The sequence below is a fragment of the Mesocricetus auratus genome, unplaced genomic scaffold (assembly GCF_017639785.1).
Source record: "Mesocricetus auratus isolate SY011 unplaced genomic scaffold, BCM_Maur_2.0 Super-Scaffold_100025, whole genome shotgun sequence".
Lineage (NCBI taxonomy): Eukaryota > Metazoa > Chordata > Mammalia > Rodentia > Cricetidae > Mesocricetus > Mesocricetus auratus.
Window position 1 is genome coordinate 19,603,057 of NW_024429206.1, and position 15,267 is coordinate 19,618,323.

At 50.8% G+C, this 15,267-nt stretch overlaps 1 protein-coding gene across 2 annotated transcripts in view; it reads left to right on the forward strand.

The window, feature by feature from the left end:
• The window catches only part of Adgrd1 (adhesion G protein-coupled receptor D1), a 109,546-nt gene that overhangs the window by 68,630 nt on the left and 25,649 nt on the right, over nt 1-15,267 (forward strand). For both annotated transcript variants that reach the window (XM_021233321.2, XM_005080588.4), the window contains 3 exons: nt 1,140-1,213; nt 9,250-9,373; nt 14,906-15,009. In XM_021233321.2, coding sequence (XP_021088980.1) covers nt 1,140-1,213; nt 9,250-9,373; nt 14,906-15,009 — 302 coding nt within the window. The remainder of the gene's footprint in view (nt 1-1,139; nt 1,214-9,249; nt 9,374-14,905; nt 15,010-15,267) is intronic.

Sequence of the window (15,267 nt, forward strand, 5' to 3'; positions counted from 1 at the left end):
AGAGGGATGGCAGAAAAACCCTTCTTTTGCCTTCTGAGGCAAGTGGTTCTAATTCCAGGTTCCCATGCCGTTCCCCAGAGTTCGTCCTTCTTCATACCCGGGAACTCAATAGCGCCCTGGTTGTCTCCCTCACCCGTGCAGGCTGTTTATGAACTGATAAGAGAGCTGGCAGTCTGCGGGTGCTGATCTGGGGAAGTCCTTGAGGAGTGTAGTTAGAATTAGTTCATTCTGGTCTCTTGGTGTCTCCAGTTTTGTCCCAGGCACCCTGGATGCTCAGGATGTGAGAGATCTTTGGGGAAATTAAAAAAAAAAACAAAAACAGCTTTTTTTTTTTTTTTTTTTGGTTTTTCGAGTCAGGGTTTCTCTGTATTGTTTTGGAGGCTGTCCTGGAACTCACTCTGTAGACCAGGTTGTCCTCAAACTCACAGAGATCCGCCTGCCTCTGCCTCCCGAGTGCTGGGATTAAAGGCGTGCGCCACCAACGCCCGGCAAGAACAGCTTTTTTAATGCGGCTGGAGAGATGCTGGTGCTGTTCTTGCAGCAGATCCAAGTTCCGTTCCCAGCGCCCGTGGCTCACGTGGCTCACAACCGCCTATAGCTAGCTCTAGGGGATCCAGTGCCCGCTTCTGACCTCCGCGGGCACCGCACTCTCACGTGTGTATGCACAGACGCATATATGCGTGCGCACGCACATGTTAAAGTTTGGAAAACCTTTTTAAAGAACGGCACTAATTAAAAACCCTTTGACACCTGTGCGTGTTGATGCTAGCATGTGCGTGCCATGGCACAGGTGTGAAGGGCAGCGATGGCGTTCGGGAGTCAGAGTTCTCGCCTTCCGCCTTGTCGCGGCAGGCTCTCTCTTATTTAGGAACTGTGCCATGTACCCAGGCTAGCTGGCTCACAGCTTTCACCTCTCTTGTCCTCGTCTTGCCACAGGGACCCCAGGGTTACAGATGCGCACCACCACATCTGGTTTTTCATTTGGGCTTAGGGGTTGAGATCGAGTTGTCAGGTCCCGCATGGCAAATGCTTTCACTTGGTGAGTCACTGTCTCAGCCCCCGCGAGGAATCCTGTTCCCACTCCGGGACGTTGGCCTCTCCTGCTGTGTCACAGATGTGTCCATTTCCTTTCATTTCAGACTCATAAGCAGTATGTCGATGCCACCAATGAGAGCAACCGCCTCTTCCTGTATTGCGCCTTCCTTAACTTCAGGTACTGTCAGTGTGGGGGCTACCAGGTGGTCAGAGGGGGGGAAGGGGGAGGGACATGGGAAGACAGCAAGGTGTCCACCCCAGGCCACTTTCACATCACACAGGACAGGGCTGTAGTCACCTGTTTCTGAAGCCAAGGTGTTTGCATGAACATTGCACGAGGCAAGACCTGATCGGGTATGAGTGGAGGTTGTATGGATTCAGAGGTCTTTTCTAGTGCTTAGAATCAGTTCATTGGGGCACCCTGAAGTCACATGGGAATATTGTCCCACTGCTTTCTATGATAAGGGTGTTGAGGGAGGGCTAGGCCTCGGGGCTTTGGGAAACAGCATTCGCTGGCTGGCATATCAAATCCCAGTGTTGGGGCCAGCAAGACAGCTCAGTGGATAAAGGTGTCTGCCGCCAAGTCTCATAACCCAAACTCTGCTCTCTAACACTCACATGGTGGAAGGAAAGAACCAACTCCCCCTTTTCCTCCACTTGCTTAATCTAGCACACACGCTAATGTAGAAATAAATGTAATAAAACATCTTTCTATTTGATGGTTAATGTCAAGAAACAGTCTCCAGAAACTCAAACAGCCCAACAGCCAGAGACCCAAGTACCCTGATTAAATCATGGGCGACAGACCTAAATTGACATTTACCAAAAGAAGAAATAAAAGTGGCCAGCAGATAGAGAAAAGAAAGAAATCAATATCCCAGTCCTCGGGAAAATGCAAATAAGATCACAGTGAGACAGCTCCCCGCTGCAGTAGGAATGGTTGCTATGAGCAAGATGAGGTTTGTGGGTGGGGAACCTCAGGAGTGATGGACATGGTGCAAGAATCTGAGATAGGAATGGGTGATGAGCTCAAACTGAGCAAGAATGGATCACAGAGAGTCCTGAAAGCCGAGGATGTGGCAGAGAAAGAGGCTGGACAGAAAGAGCTCAATGATAAAAGAGTTAAACCCCGCTACTGAGAGCCGGCTGAGAGCCCAGACCTGTTGTGAAGCCATTCGCCAGATGAAAGTCATTGGGGAGAACCTGCGCCCGCAGGGGTTCCGTGTAAATACATGTCACTCACTTCATCCAATAATACAGTCGCCTGCAGTTTGGGGGAACACCTCATTGACACCCTAAGGCAGCAATAGGGATCCAAACCAAGAGAGTTTCTGAGGGGCGGGACTCATTTTCTTCAAGGAGAAAGGGTCAAGGGACGAGCAGGGCTGACTATGGCAATTACAAATCAAAGGAGGAACTTGTTGGTGTTTACAGCCAACTGCCGTGGAGAGACAGCAGTGGAATTCAAGGGCGTCCTGGGAAAGCCAGGAAGATGAACCAGTGTTGAGGGGGCCATCGTCACGGTCCTGGAATACAGGCTGCTTCCGACAGCCGGCTGGGGCACAGGCGTTGAACACATTAGTGAAACTTCCCACAGATTCCAATAACACAAGACAGACATTGTAGCAGCCATTGAGACGCTGGGTGCCCAGCGGTCGGGACTCTTGTCTAGAGGATAATTGCAAGTCGAGTAACTCTGGCCTCTTCTCATTTCTGCAAAAGATCAAGCCTGCGAGGGAATTCTCGTGTCAATGGCCTTTTGACCACCGCAGTGCAGTCAGTCACAAGGAGAGAGAAGATTTATGAGTTTCCTTTTGGTGCAGGGGAGAAGGCTCAGTCAGTTCAATATTTGCCATGCGAGCATGGGATCTGAGTTTGACTCCCCAGAATTCGTGCTGAAGGCTAGACATGAGGATGTGTGCTTGTAGCTCTTGTGCTGGGAGTCGGGGACAAGAGGATGTGTGGGTTTGACTGGCAGGCAGATAGGTGAGCTCCAGGCCAGTGAGAAACCCTGTCAAAAAATAAAAGGTGGGTGGTGCCTGAGGAATGACACCCAAGGCTGACCTCTGACTTCCACACATGCATGTGTACCCCCACACACACCCGGACAAGTGCATGTGTACAATACACACACAGGTGCCTGGACATGTGCCTGTATGTAAGACATATGCACACAACTGTACATGTGCACACATTCAATACACATACACATAACTGAGCATGTGCACATGTGCAATACACATACACACACCTAGACATGTGCATGTGTGCAACACATACACCCACAACTGAACATGTGCATGTGTATAACAAACACACAACTGGAAATGTGCACGTGTGTAACACACACACACACAGATTTCTTTTTTACTCCTTCTTACCAGATGAGCTATTTGACTCTTAAAAAAAGATAAAAGATGGTATTCTGGTTAGCTTCTATTGCTGTGACTGAACTCTGACTAAAAGCAACATGGGGAGGAACCAGTTCATTTGGCTTCCATGTTCGAGCCCATCGTGGAGGGCAGCCAAGGGCAGGAACTGAAGCAGAGACAACGAGGGAGCACTGCTTACTCTCCATGGCTTGCTGGGCTACCCGTCTTATGACCACCTGACTAGGGGATGGTACCACCCACAGTGGAAAGGGCCCTCCCACGTCAATCAGCAATTAAGGAAACACTTTGCAATTGTGGCCGCAGGCCAATCTGATGGAAGCAGTTCATCAGCTGAGGGTCCCTCTTCCCAGATGCTTCTGGGCCATGTCAAGCTGATAGCTGAAACTAACTACAACTGACAGCAACGCTGGCCAAGGTATGGGGAGAAGGGGAGCCCGAGTCAGCACAGTCATTGTGGAAATCAGTATGGAGGTTCCTTGAGAAAAGAAATCAGACCCCCACAGCCGGTGCGCACCCAGAGAAAGTGAAGTCAGCACGGTAGAGAGAATGTTTTCCCAGCACTGCACACAATCGCCAAGACGTGGTACCAACCTACATAGACACGCATGCACAGTGCAATTCTATTCAGCCCCAGCTCCCAGCAACAGCCACACCACAAGCATCCAGCCAGGCCACTTTTCAAATCATTCCTTATTATACATTCAGGAAAATTCAGTTTGAAAACATGGTTCTCTTGGCTTTGACAAGGGAACGCAGCCATGCAGTCACCTGACAGATCTAGGACAATGCCACCCACTTCAAGTATTTTCTCCGTCTTGTGCATCTGGAAGCCAGAGGTCAACCCTGGGGACTCAGTCCTCCCCTTCTATTATGTGAGTCCCGGGGATGGAACTCAGGTCGTCAGGTTTGATGTCTTACCTACTGAGCCATCTCGCAGGTCCCTTAGTTTATTTTGAAGGGAGCTGCTTAACTTCCAGACAGTGGGAAAGTTTCTAGAGACCTTTCTGCTATTGACTTACGATTAAGTGTTTTATGATCTCAAAGGTACTTTCTATAGCCTTTGTTTTAAAATGTGCTTCAAGTTATTTATACAACCCATCCTATAGTGCTCTTGGGAAACAATGCATCAGTGGCGGGGAGTTCCGTAAATGCCAGCAAGGCCACATTAAGTGGCGGTTGCCCACAGGTCTTCTGGCCTTGTCACTCTTCTGTTAACTTGTCCTGCCAATCATACTCAGTTCTCAGCACCCATGAGTCTTGTGGTAGATATTCAACCAACTACAAGCCTGAAATGTTTGGGGTGGGGGGAATCACACCTGTAAGGAGCATGTGCCTGTCATTATTCTCTCCATGATGTAACTGTCCACGTGCCATTCACATTGCATTTGATATTATGCAGCATCTATGCATCATCTGGAGAAAAATGTAGGAGGGGGTACAGGGGCTCTATGCAAACTCTAGGCCACCTTAAATATCTGACCTTCTTTGCATTTTAGTCTCTATGAGGGGTCCTGGAGCCAATTCCAAGAGTGAGAAACTGGGCTCAAAGTCACAGGCCAGCAAGACAGGGAGATAGCAAGATCAAAGCCTGCTGAGGCTACAGAGTGAGTTCAAGGCTAGCCCAGGCAGCTCAGTGAGACCCTGTCTCAAAATAAAAAGTAGAAGGGAAGGCAGGGATATGGCTTAGTGGCAGAGCATTTGCTTAGCATGCACGAGGCTCTGGGCTTGGTCTGAGAGACAGAGTGAAAGAGATGACCACTACCAGTGAACTGAGAGGAGGCGTGGGTATTCTCCAGTGTGACGCTGGGCTGGGAGAATTGCTCTTGTCTGCGGTGCCTCCTTCTTTACCCTGGAAGATACGGTGCTACTCTGCGGTCCACACCATCTCATTTACACACAACTCCATTGCCCTTTTAAAAAATAATTTTTGTTATGTTTAATTTAGGTGTGTGTGTGTGTATGTATGTGTGTGAGAGCATCTGTGGGTATGTGTACATGAGCTCAGGTTCCCACAGAAGCCAGAGATCTCGGACCAGCCAGAGCTGGAGTTACAGGTGGCTGTGAGCCTCCCTATGTTGGTGCTTAACAGTAGGCATTCTTAATTCCCAAAAGATTTCTTCGGGCTTTCCTCTACCCCTTCGATTAGTACCTTCTAGTGCATCATTTCCTTGCAACCTCTTTTACTAAAAGTGGGGCTTTAAGATCATCTCTCACAGGCTTGTTCAATTTACATTTCATGCCCTTGTGTCTACCTGTAACAGATAGTGTATCGCTTTAAAAGTATTCTAAGATGTAATTTATACGTCTGTAGTTCCTTCTCCCCGTGGCTTGTAAGGCTGTCATTGTCTTCAGTAGATCTTTACAGAATTTTTTTTGTTTCTGCCCCAGATAATCAGCTGTCTTGTAGAACACTTACAGACAAGACCAGGGTCATGCCATGCACGCCTACACTTATCCCATCGCTAGCTATCTCTATGTCTTGGTGCAGAACCACATTTCTGTCTAGTGCAATGTTCCGTTAACCTTCCTTGTATTGTGAGCCTGCCGGAACTAAATTCAGTTATCGCTCTCCTAAGAACAAGTTCTCTTTCAGATCTGAAAGATGTTTTCACGGGTCTTAGAATTCTGGGTCACTTTTTCTAATTTTATTATTTATGATTTAAACATACTTATTTCTAGATGTGCACGTGTAGTTGGGCATAGGTGCGAAAGTTCCTAAATGTGCACGGGATGGTCAAAGGACGACCTGCAGCTCGAGTCAACTCTCTCTCTCTATCCTATGTATCCTGGAGATCAATCCAACTCAGGTCCTCAGGTTGACAGCGAATGCTTTTACTGGCTGAGCAGCCATCCTGCCAGGCGACAATGGTCACTTTTTGGAAAAGATTAATACTCTAAGAAATTATACAATGACTTTCTTGGTATGTATTTAATATTTGTGCATACATGCATTTACTTATTTCCTTTGTGAGACTGAGAGCTAGGACCCAGAGCTGTTATTGCTAGGCACATGCTCTACCACTAAACTAAATCCCCACCCCCGCCCAGTAACTTTCCTCTTTTTCATTTGTTTGAGACAGGTCTCACTTTACAAGCTAGCTTAAAAGTTACTACCTAACCCAGGCTGACCTTGAACTCACAGCAAGCCTCCTGTCTCAGCCTCCTAAGTGTTAAGATTACAGGCGTGTACCACCACATCTGGGCTTCAAAATATTATTCTTTTCATTTCTAAAAGTGAAATGTTGTTTTTAAAAGGCAAACACTTCTTTTGTTTTTTATATCTTACCCTGAGTTATGCATGTGTTTTGAGCTAATTTATGTATCATGTACACTTGCATTCACGGGAAATAAATGGAAGTGTTTTAGTCTGGCATTTCTTGCACCACTCCAGACCGCTTTCTTTTGTGTTCCGGCTCAGTGGATACCTGTTTCTTTCACTGTATTTATATACATCACATTGTATTTATGTACCCGAGTGACCATATTTCTGCCTCGACGTGGACGTCCCAGGTCACAGGCTGTGCATATTTTTGATGGTATCTGAAATGGCTCAGCTGTCTTCTGTGACGATTTATTTGTGCACAGCTGGGAAGCGTCCCGATTGTCGCCACGCCTCCCTGGGGAACAGATTCCCGTCCCATACGGAGGTGGCAACTCTCAGAACTCAGGGCTTCCCTGGCTGACTAGGGCAGAGTCACACCTTTCAGGGTTCTGTTCTGGGACATGGCTTTCATAGTTTGCCTGTGCACTCTTCACCAGAGCGGAGGGCCATGCCCACCCTCCTGTCTGTGGCCACCCCTGTTCATTCTCAGGGTCACCTCAAATGGAAATGTGACATCGTTGCATTAAGTAGGCATACAAAGTAGCTGTGTAAAATACAATCGCCTGTGTGGCGGTCTCTCCCCAGGTCCTGGGAAAGTTGGAGCCTAATGTGGAGTGGGGGAGGGGCCCACGATTCCTTTGTACTCTGTAGCTATTGGTGGAGTCTGGTTCCTCTGCACGTGGTCCATTGCCCCGGGGTTTGCTTTCTGTTAGGTACCTCTGACCTCCCCCAGGAGGCGATTCATTCATCCTGAAAACCACCCAGAAAGCTGCTGTTCCCCTGCATCTCAGTGACCAGGTGCAGTACCCACACCACGGCCCCTTCCCACACTCTCAGCCCCACCCTCCAGCAGGGTCACTATTGCAATGGCTACAGGCCTCTTTGCAACATACAACTGCTATAGCTGGGTGTCTTATCCATGGATATCGTCAGGGGTGCAAGACGGGGCCCTGGGTTGCTTCATCCCAGGCGGCTAGCCCTGACAGGGTAGAAGTAGGAACTATAGCAGAATACAAATGAGAGACAGGCTCCTTCAGCTCTGTAGACCGGGGGGCTCCTGCTTCAAGCTGAGACACAGGTTTGTCTTTGTGGACAAAGAGACCTGTTTGGCGTTTGAAAGGACAGAGCAGCACACACAAGAAAATGACAGTGGCCAACACGCTCTCTGCAAGGATTAACTGCCTGACATCAGTGCATATTGGCCTGGAGGGTCACAGTAAGAAATCCCAGCTCCAACAGCAATTAGAGACTAGAACATTACGGAAAAGCAAACATTCTGTTTGACCCTGCCCTGCCCTCCTCCCCTGGTCTTTGGAGGCCTCTGTGAAGAGGCTGACAGTTTGCTCATGATCCACACTCATTTGTGTGTGGCTTTCACAGGAGTCAGGTGGACGCCACCTCCCGCATACCATTAAGATGCTGCGTGTGCCATTTTTGTGTTTTATGTGTAATGGTATACACTGGCCAAGGATTAGTTTTAAAACAAGTTCTTGGGGGGCCGGAGAGATGACTGAGGTAAAGAACACAGACTGGTTTTCAGAGGACCTGAGTTCAATTCCCAGCACTCACACGGCAGCTCACAGCCACCTGTGAGATCTGACGCCCTCTTCTGGCCACTGCAGGCACCTGTGTTTACATGCAAATATCCCCAACACACATACAAAATCAAGTAATCAAAATCCTTAAGATAAGATTTTAAGTGACATAATGTGTGCACGTGTATAGTGTGTGTGTGTGTGTGTGTGTGTGTGTGGCTGCACGTGCCCACGCACATGCCATGGTCAGAGGAAGGCACAGAGTACCCTCTATACTTCTCTAGCTTACTTTGAGTCAGGGTCTCTCCTTGAATTCTGAGCTTGCGCTCTTTTTGTCTAGACTGGCAATCGCTGCAATCCCCCTGCTTCCACTTGCCCATAGCACTGGGGTTGCAGGAGAACATAGGACCACGCCCAAATCCTTACTTACATGGATGCTGGGAGTCAAACGTAGGTCTTCACAGTTGCACAGCGAGTAACAGTAACCACTGAACCATCTTTCCAGCCTCAAGGTTTCTAAAGTGTTGTGCAGGAGTTTCAATATTTATACATACCACATTGTATCAGATTTGTATGCACTGCATTTTAGTTATGTTTATATTATTTATGTTTTACATATCCGTCCCCCAGACACACGCTTAAGAACTGTACTGAGTTCTCTTAGATCACTCATGATTCCCTGAGTATTTGGCTTCCTAAGCTGGACTCTGGGCCGCACATATTTCCTTCCAGGCTGGGAGGGGTCCAAGTGCTCTCCCATGGACCAAGCTGAGGCAGCAGCCCCTGCCTCTCTGTGTCCCGGAAGAGATATTTCTGCTGTCTCACCAGCGCCAGCCATTTTCCCGGCTTTAATACCGGAGGATGGTGTGCACCCTGGTGTCGGGGTTAGCCAGTGAGATGTTGAGCCTGTGGGGCTGAGCGGTGGCGTGGCTCCCACTGGTAACTCCTGTCCTTGTGTCCTCAGCTCCGGGGAAGGCGTCTGGTCAAGTCAGGGCTGTGCGCGCACAGAGGGAAACCTCACCCACTCGGTGTGCCGCTGCACCCATCTCACCAACTTTGCCATCCTCATGCAAGTGGTCCCACTGCAGGTGAGTGCCACAAAGACACCGTCTGGTCCTCGGCTTGCAGCAGCTGCCGCCACCCTCGGAACAGGTCTAGACCGTCTACAAAGTGATCTCATGCCTTTGAAGAGCAAGCAGGGCAGTCTGACTCGAGGCTCGCATAGAAGCCCACGCTAGTTAAGGGAGTATGGTGGGGCATGGGACACAGACCACAGACCCGGAGGGGAGATCAGCAGGAAGCTGTGAGCTTCCCTGGGAAGATGCTGTAGAGTTGTAGGAAATGAGCCAGTGACCTCCAACAGGCACATACCGAGAGCCAGCAGAGAAGGTACCTTGGCCAGTGATGTTACCTCTGGAAGTTCCCTCTTAGTGGGCAGTTAAGCCAGTGAGCAGCCAGCGTGCTGTCTGAGAACCCGAGTGCCACCAAAGACCACTCAGAGGGAAGGTGCAGGTTCACCCCTAGGCTCACCGAGGGAGACAGGAGATTTCACGCCACTGGGGACATTTCAGATGACACCAGGGTAGAGAGCTTCCTCCTCCGGGTCCTTCTCATGCTGGACCACTGAACTGAGGGATAGTCTGCTTTTGTCTGGTCTACCCAGGAGGGTCTGCTGAGCAGCACAAGGGGTGCGCACTCTCCAGGGAGCAGCCACTCATGCCTGGCATTTGTCCCGAGAGAGGTCCGATCTCCAAAGTCAAAAAGAGGGGAAAAAAACAGAAGAAGGAAATCCAGACTCATTTATATCATAAATCTGTCACCAGTCAGTATCGGTGACACCAAATTTAGACAGCCTGTGGGTGTCTTCGTGGGAGAAAAATCACATCTATTCATTGCTGGGAGAGGTTGATTTGAAAATGGTTTAAAATTATCCCTGTTTAAAAGGAACAGTTCGTGAACATTAACAAAATTAAGGCAGATCTCACAAGCGAGGCCAAGCTTGGGGCACACTTACAGAATTCCAAAGGAGGCACAAGTGACCTCTACTCCTTGATACCAAGCCAGCTTTTTCCTGGGCAGCGAAGTTCACCCTCATGGTCTTTGGGTTTGTGGTTCCAGTTTGCCCTTGGGCACTCTCATCCCCTGGTGTCTCTTACTCTCCGAGGTCTCTCCAGGCCTTCTCCATGCCTGGTTTCTTACTATGGGGTTCCATCTCAGCCTCCACATGCAAGTACACATGTGCACATGAACCATACACATGTGCCTTACACACACACACACACACACACACACACACACACACACACACGCAGGATGTGGATGAAAAATTAATTAAGTTTCATTAAAGAGCAGAAGACCCAGCAATACTGAGCTGAATTTGACCTGAAATGATATTGGAGGGAATAGCGATATCTTGGCCCCTTCAGGGAAGGGGGTCACGGGTCCAGATCATCCCTGTCTCCATCATTTTCCTCTACCGTGACCAGTAGCTTCAGTTTGTGCTGAAGGTGGAAACACCGTTCATTCCTGTCTGGGGCTGGGGGTGACCTGGCTACTCTGAGGGGCTCAGGCAAAGGATGAGTGGTCTTTGGGCTGAGTGGCCCCGCGTGCCTCTCTGAGTGGGAGCCTCAGCCGGCCTCCTGCAGTCTCTCCAGGCACTTCAAGGGCGTTGAGTTTGTGGTCGCTGACTCAGAGGGATCCAGTCCTGAAACCAACGCCAGGGCTTTTTTTGGGCATTTCTAAATCTGGCCATGGTGGGAAAGAAAGGGCACAGCCAGGGTACACAATGCTGCCCTGAAGCTGGTGTTGGATGCGTTTTGTGGGGTGCTGCCGTGGAACCCCTTCCCACTCAGCCGTTGCAGCATGTCTAGTCTGGAGCCAAGGTAATGGCAGTCACATGTAGCCATGAAGGGGGCCCGTATATAGGCGTGAAAGCAAGAAACGGTAAGACTGGTGCAAGCACTGTGTGAGCCCCTTCTGTGGTCCCGGGAGCGTGGCACAGTCAGGGCCATGTGGGTGTTTCTTGGGGTTGGAGGAGTATATGATGACTGGGCACAGGCAGACTCCTTCTACAGGACATTCAGCCTATGCACGCCAACCTCCAGTGATACTTGTGTCCCTGTCCTGGGCCGTGGGTCTTCAGGGCTAGCCCCTATGTAAGTTTTAATTGTGCCAGCTGTTGGGACACACTGCCATGCTCTGGGTGAGCCTGCCGAGCCTCAGTTCTGGCGTCTGCAGCACAGGGGTGGGGTACAGAGGGTGGGGCTTGCTCCTGGAGGCCCATGGCAGAAGGGGAAGGAGTGGGCACGATCCAGTCTCAGAACCCAGACTCAGTACCTCATCATGAGTCCCTAACCCCGAGCACTCAGCTGAGGGTTCGAGACCAGCCTGGACTACCAAGCGAGTTCCAGGACAGCCTCCAAAGCCACAGAAAAACCCTGTCTCGAAAAAAAAAATGGCGTGTGAGTAAAGCATTTACCATGCAAGTGGGAACTAAAGTTTAAGTCCCTGGCCACTCAAAGAAAGACCGAGTGGGCATGGGTGAATCCCTGGTGCAAGCTAGCTAACTAGGCTAACCCATTTGGCTCTGGCTTCAGCAAGAGGCCTTGTCTCAGTAATAAAGTGGGGAGAGTGACTGAAGGGGATACAGGATGCCGATGTCCCCTGTAGAAGGGCACAGATCATGTGCAGGCTAGAGGCCTGTCCCCATCCGTCCCCTGCTCCCCGTCCTGTCCCCTCCCATTGCCTCCCCCTTGAAGTTCACTTTTGCCCACCACCCTGTCTCCCATTGTCTCCGTCTTACCCGAGGAAGCCTCCCCATTGGCTGCTTCCTGCCAGGCATCTTTCCCTTCAGGCTCTGGGGAGGCTCCTGGGCCACCTGGGCCGTGGAAGCGAGCCTAGGAAGTAACAAGAGAGGTAACTGTGCAAACTGCTCCTCGGAGGGCAAGGGGGGGGGAGAGAGCAGGGCATCTGGGACAGAGGTCATGAAAGGGACAGGCTCACAAGGCTGCTGAGTAGCCTCCGGGGAGCACCACCCTAGTTCCTCACTCTGGGGTCCCCCTTCTGACTCCCCAACATCAGCTCCTCTAGCCAGACCCAGGATACCACTGTTGAAATAGAGGCATGGATGGTGCCGATGTTATTCTAGAACCTTCATTTAACAATCAGCTGCTCCGAAGTGGCTGCGGGGAGGGGAGAGGTAGGGGGAAGGAGCTCTCTGTGGGGAGGGGCTGTCTGCCTCCTGTGGGATCCTGTTTCAGGAGGCAGCCATCAGAATAGAGATCTTCCTCCAAGGGACAGGGGTAGGCTTGGTGGCTATACGTGTATGGACAGGGCAGACGGGGCAGAGGGAAGTCTCCATCCTAGAGGGCCCCAAATGAAGCAAAGGAAGGCTTGAGGATGACAGCTCTGGCTAGGGTTGAAGCGTACTATAACCTTATGGACAGGGAGCCCCACAGGAGTCCAAAGACCAGACGGAAGAGGCTTAAGGAGGTGGAGGAATTCTTTGTGGATTCTGTAGAGATTATACACACCGGGCAGAGAGCAAACCAACATCCTCCCCTGTCTGCTGTCTCCTGGGTCCTGCACACACACAGGCTTTTCCATCACCACCGACATGCCTTCTGAGTCTGCAGCAAGCACCTCTTTGTTCTCGGAACAAAGGGTGAAGATTGCTCCCTTCTTACAAACGAATCCGTGTGTCTTGGCAATTGCTCCGACTAGGTGGGTCCAGACCATTCATGTGACCCACTGCTGTGTCTCACCAGGACTCTGACCTGCATGGGGGCATGCTTCGGTGGTGGTTGTCTCTCCAGCCATTTCAGACCAGGATGAGCTGTCACACGCCCCTTCACCTACCCCTTTGGGAGCTGTGGGCTGTCCTCCTGCTGGACCTGAAGCCCAGTTCAATGCTAAAACCCACCCCTCTGTCTCAAGCTGCCTGGCTGTGTCTCTGAGATGAGCTGGGAACAAGGGGATCATTGCCCGCACTTACTTCTTCCCCCAGCCCTTTGGGGTCAGGACCTGTCTGCCTATGGAGAGGGTTCTTATCTCCTGGTGGCTGGTGTTCATGAAGGACTCAGTTCTGGGAACATATGTCGCACCTGGCCCTGGCTCTTTGGTCCCTGGGCTCTCTACCTCCATCCTTGCCTGGATTTGCACTGAGGCTGATCTTAGTCTCTGACATCCAGTGCAGATGATGGGGAGAGAGCCCAATAGTTTTCTCCCCTCAAGGGGTGTTGGTGCCTCCTGGGCGAGTGACGGCATCTTGCTGTGGCTCCAGTTCCTCCAGGACTCCAGGTCCTGGGTTCTGCCCTATAGACAGGAAGGTAGTTAGTCCCCCATCATGATGGACATCTTAGTCACTTCATCAGCCCCGAGGACCCCCCCGCTTTTGATGAAAGTCCTGGATTTTGTTCACTGGGAAGGGCAGACGTGCCTTGTTTTCCTGGTAAGCCCGGTGACTGACGGGATACAAAGAGACTCCTTATCCTGGAGGGAATGTTGGATCCCTGGACTCTGTAGTTGACTCTCATGAGCTGGAGGGAGTCTCGATTCCACATCAGATTAACCCCACGAGAGCTCAGGGACTTTCCGTCCTGCCACAGCAGCTCATGACCACCTGAACCTCACTGTGTGCTTATCTCCATGGGACACAGAATGCTGACAGCCTGGGCTCGGTCCTTTTAAGGCCCCTGCCTGTGGTCAGCAAATGCTATAGCTGATTGAGATGAGGGGCAGAGCTAGAGCTGCCCAGGGAACCACGGTGTCTCTCAAGGTCTGGCTGTACTGGACCCTGTCCAGGGCCAGAGAGCTTCTTGGAGGGATCTTGGCATCCATTGAAGCTGGGACACCATCCCTGAGAGCCACAGATGGGAAGGAACCAGCCTCAACAGGACATGGGTGGGTACCGGATGCTAGGGCGTGAACAGGACAGCCAAGCACAGGCTGCCAGGCACCAGTGGGATGTATAGTCTGTTTACATTTGTCTTGTTTTTGCCGTGAAAGATGGTCTGCCACAATAGATGTCAGTCCAGGTGGCCACATAGGTGTTCACTCAAGAGAGGGTCCCAAGGGCTGGTGTGTGCCTACAAACATGGCGGCTGTCAATTTGGGGGCTAGCAATGCTCTTAAACTGAGGGCCAGAGAGGGTACTGACCTCCAAGTGAGCATAGCCTCTCCCTCAATAGGCTGTATGCGATCTTTCTGATTTGAGTCCTTTATGTCTGTGAATCCACTAACCCTCCCCCACTTCAAGCCCATCACTGTTATTTCCTGCATTTCATAGCCAGAGGAGGCGTGTCTCTGGTCACCCTAGGTCACCCATTCAGACATGACTGGACAGACTTGAGCCTGGGAGTGTTGTAGTAGAAGGAATCAGGTAGCCTAAGTCAGGAAGCCAGGAGAGATGGCATAGCAACCTGCAGCATGGGAAATGTCAACTCTGAAGTCCAGTGTGGCATATCCCGCTGCCTGCGGCTGGGGCAGAAGGCAGGCCTTGGCGGTCAGCATCACTGGGTCAGCACTATGGCACTATGACATCACGTGGCACCCTCCCAGTCATGGAACGGGGTCAACTGAGGAAGGCCAACCACCCACACAACCTTGTTCTGTTCCTGCAGCTCACCCGTGGACACCAGGTGGCGCTGTCGTCCATCAGTTATGTTGGCTGCTCTCTGTCAGTTCTCTGCCTGGCTGCCACGCTGGTCACCTTCGCAGTACTGTCGTGAGTCACCCTCTCCCTGTGTCCCCAGGAGGTTTAGCAACTTACTGGAAATGCCTATGCATCCTGCTGCTCTTGTCATACCTCTCTCTGGCTTTGAAGAGACTGGGCGTGTACCACAGCCCTCCTAGGTGGGGTACAGATGTGACTACGTGGCTGCTCTCCAGTGACAGTGACACTCCCTTTCAAAATCTGAGGTGCAGGGAAGATGTAAAGGAATAACAGGGCCTGCGAAGTGGGGTCACAGGGTTCTAGACATAC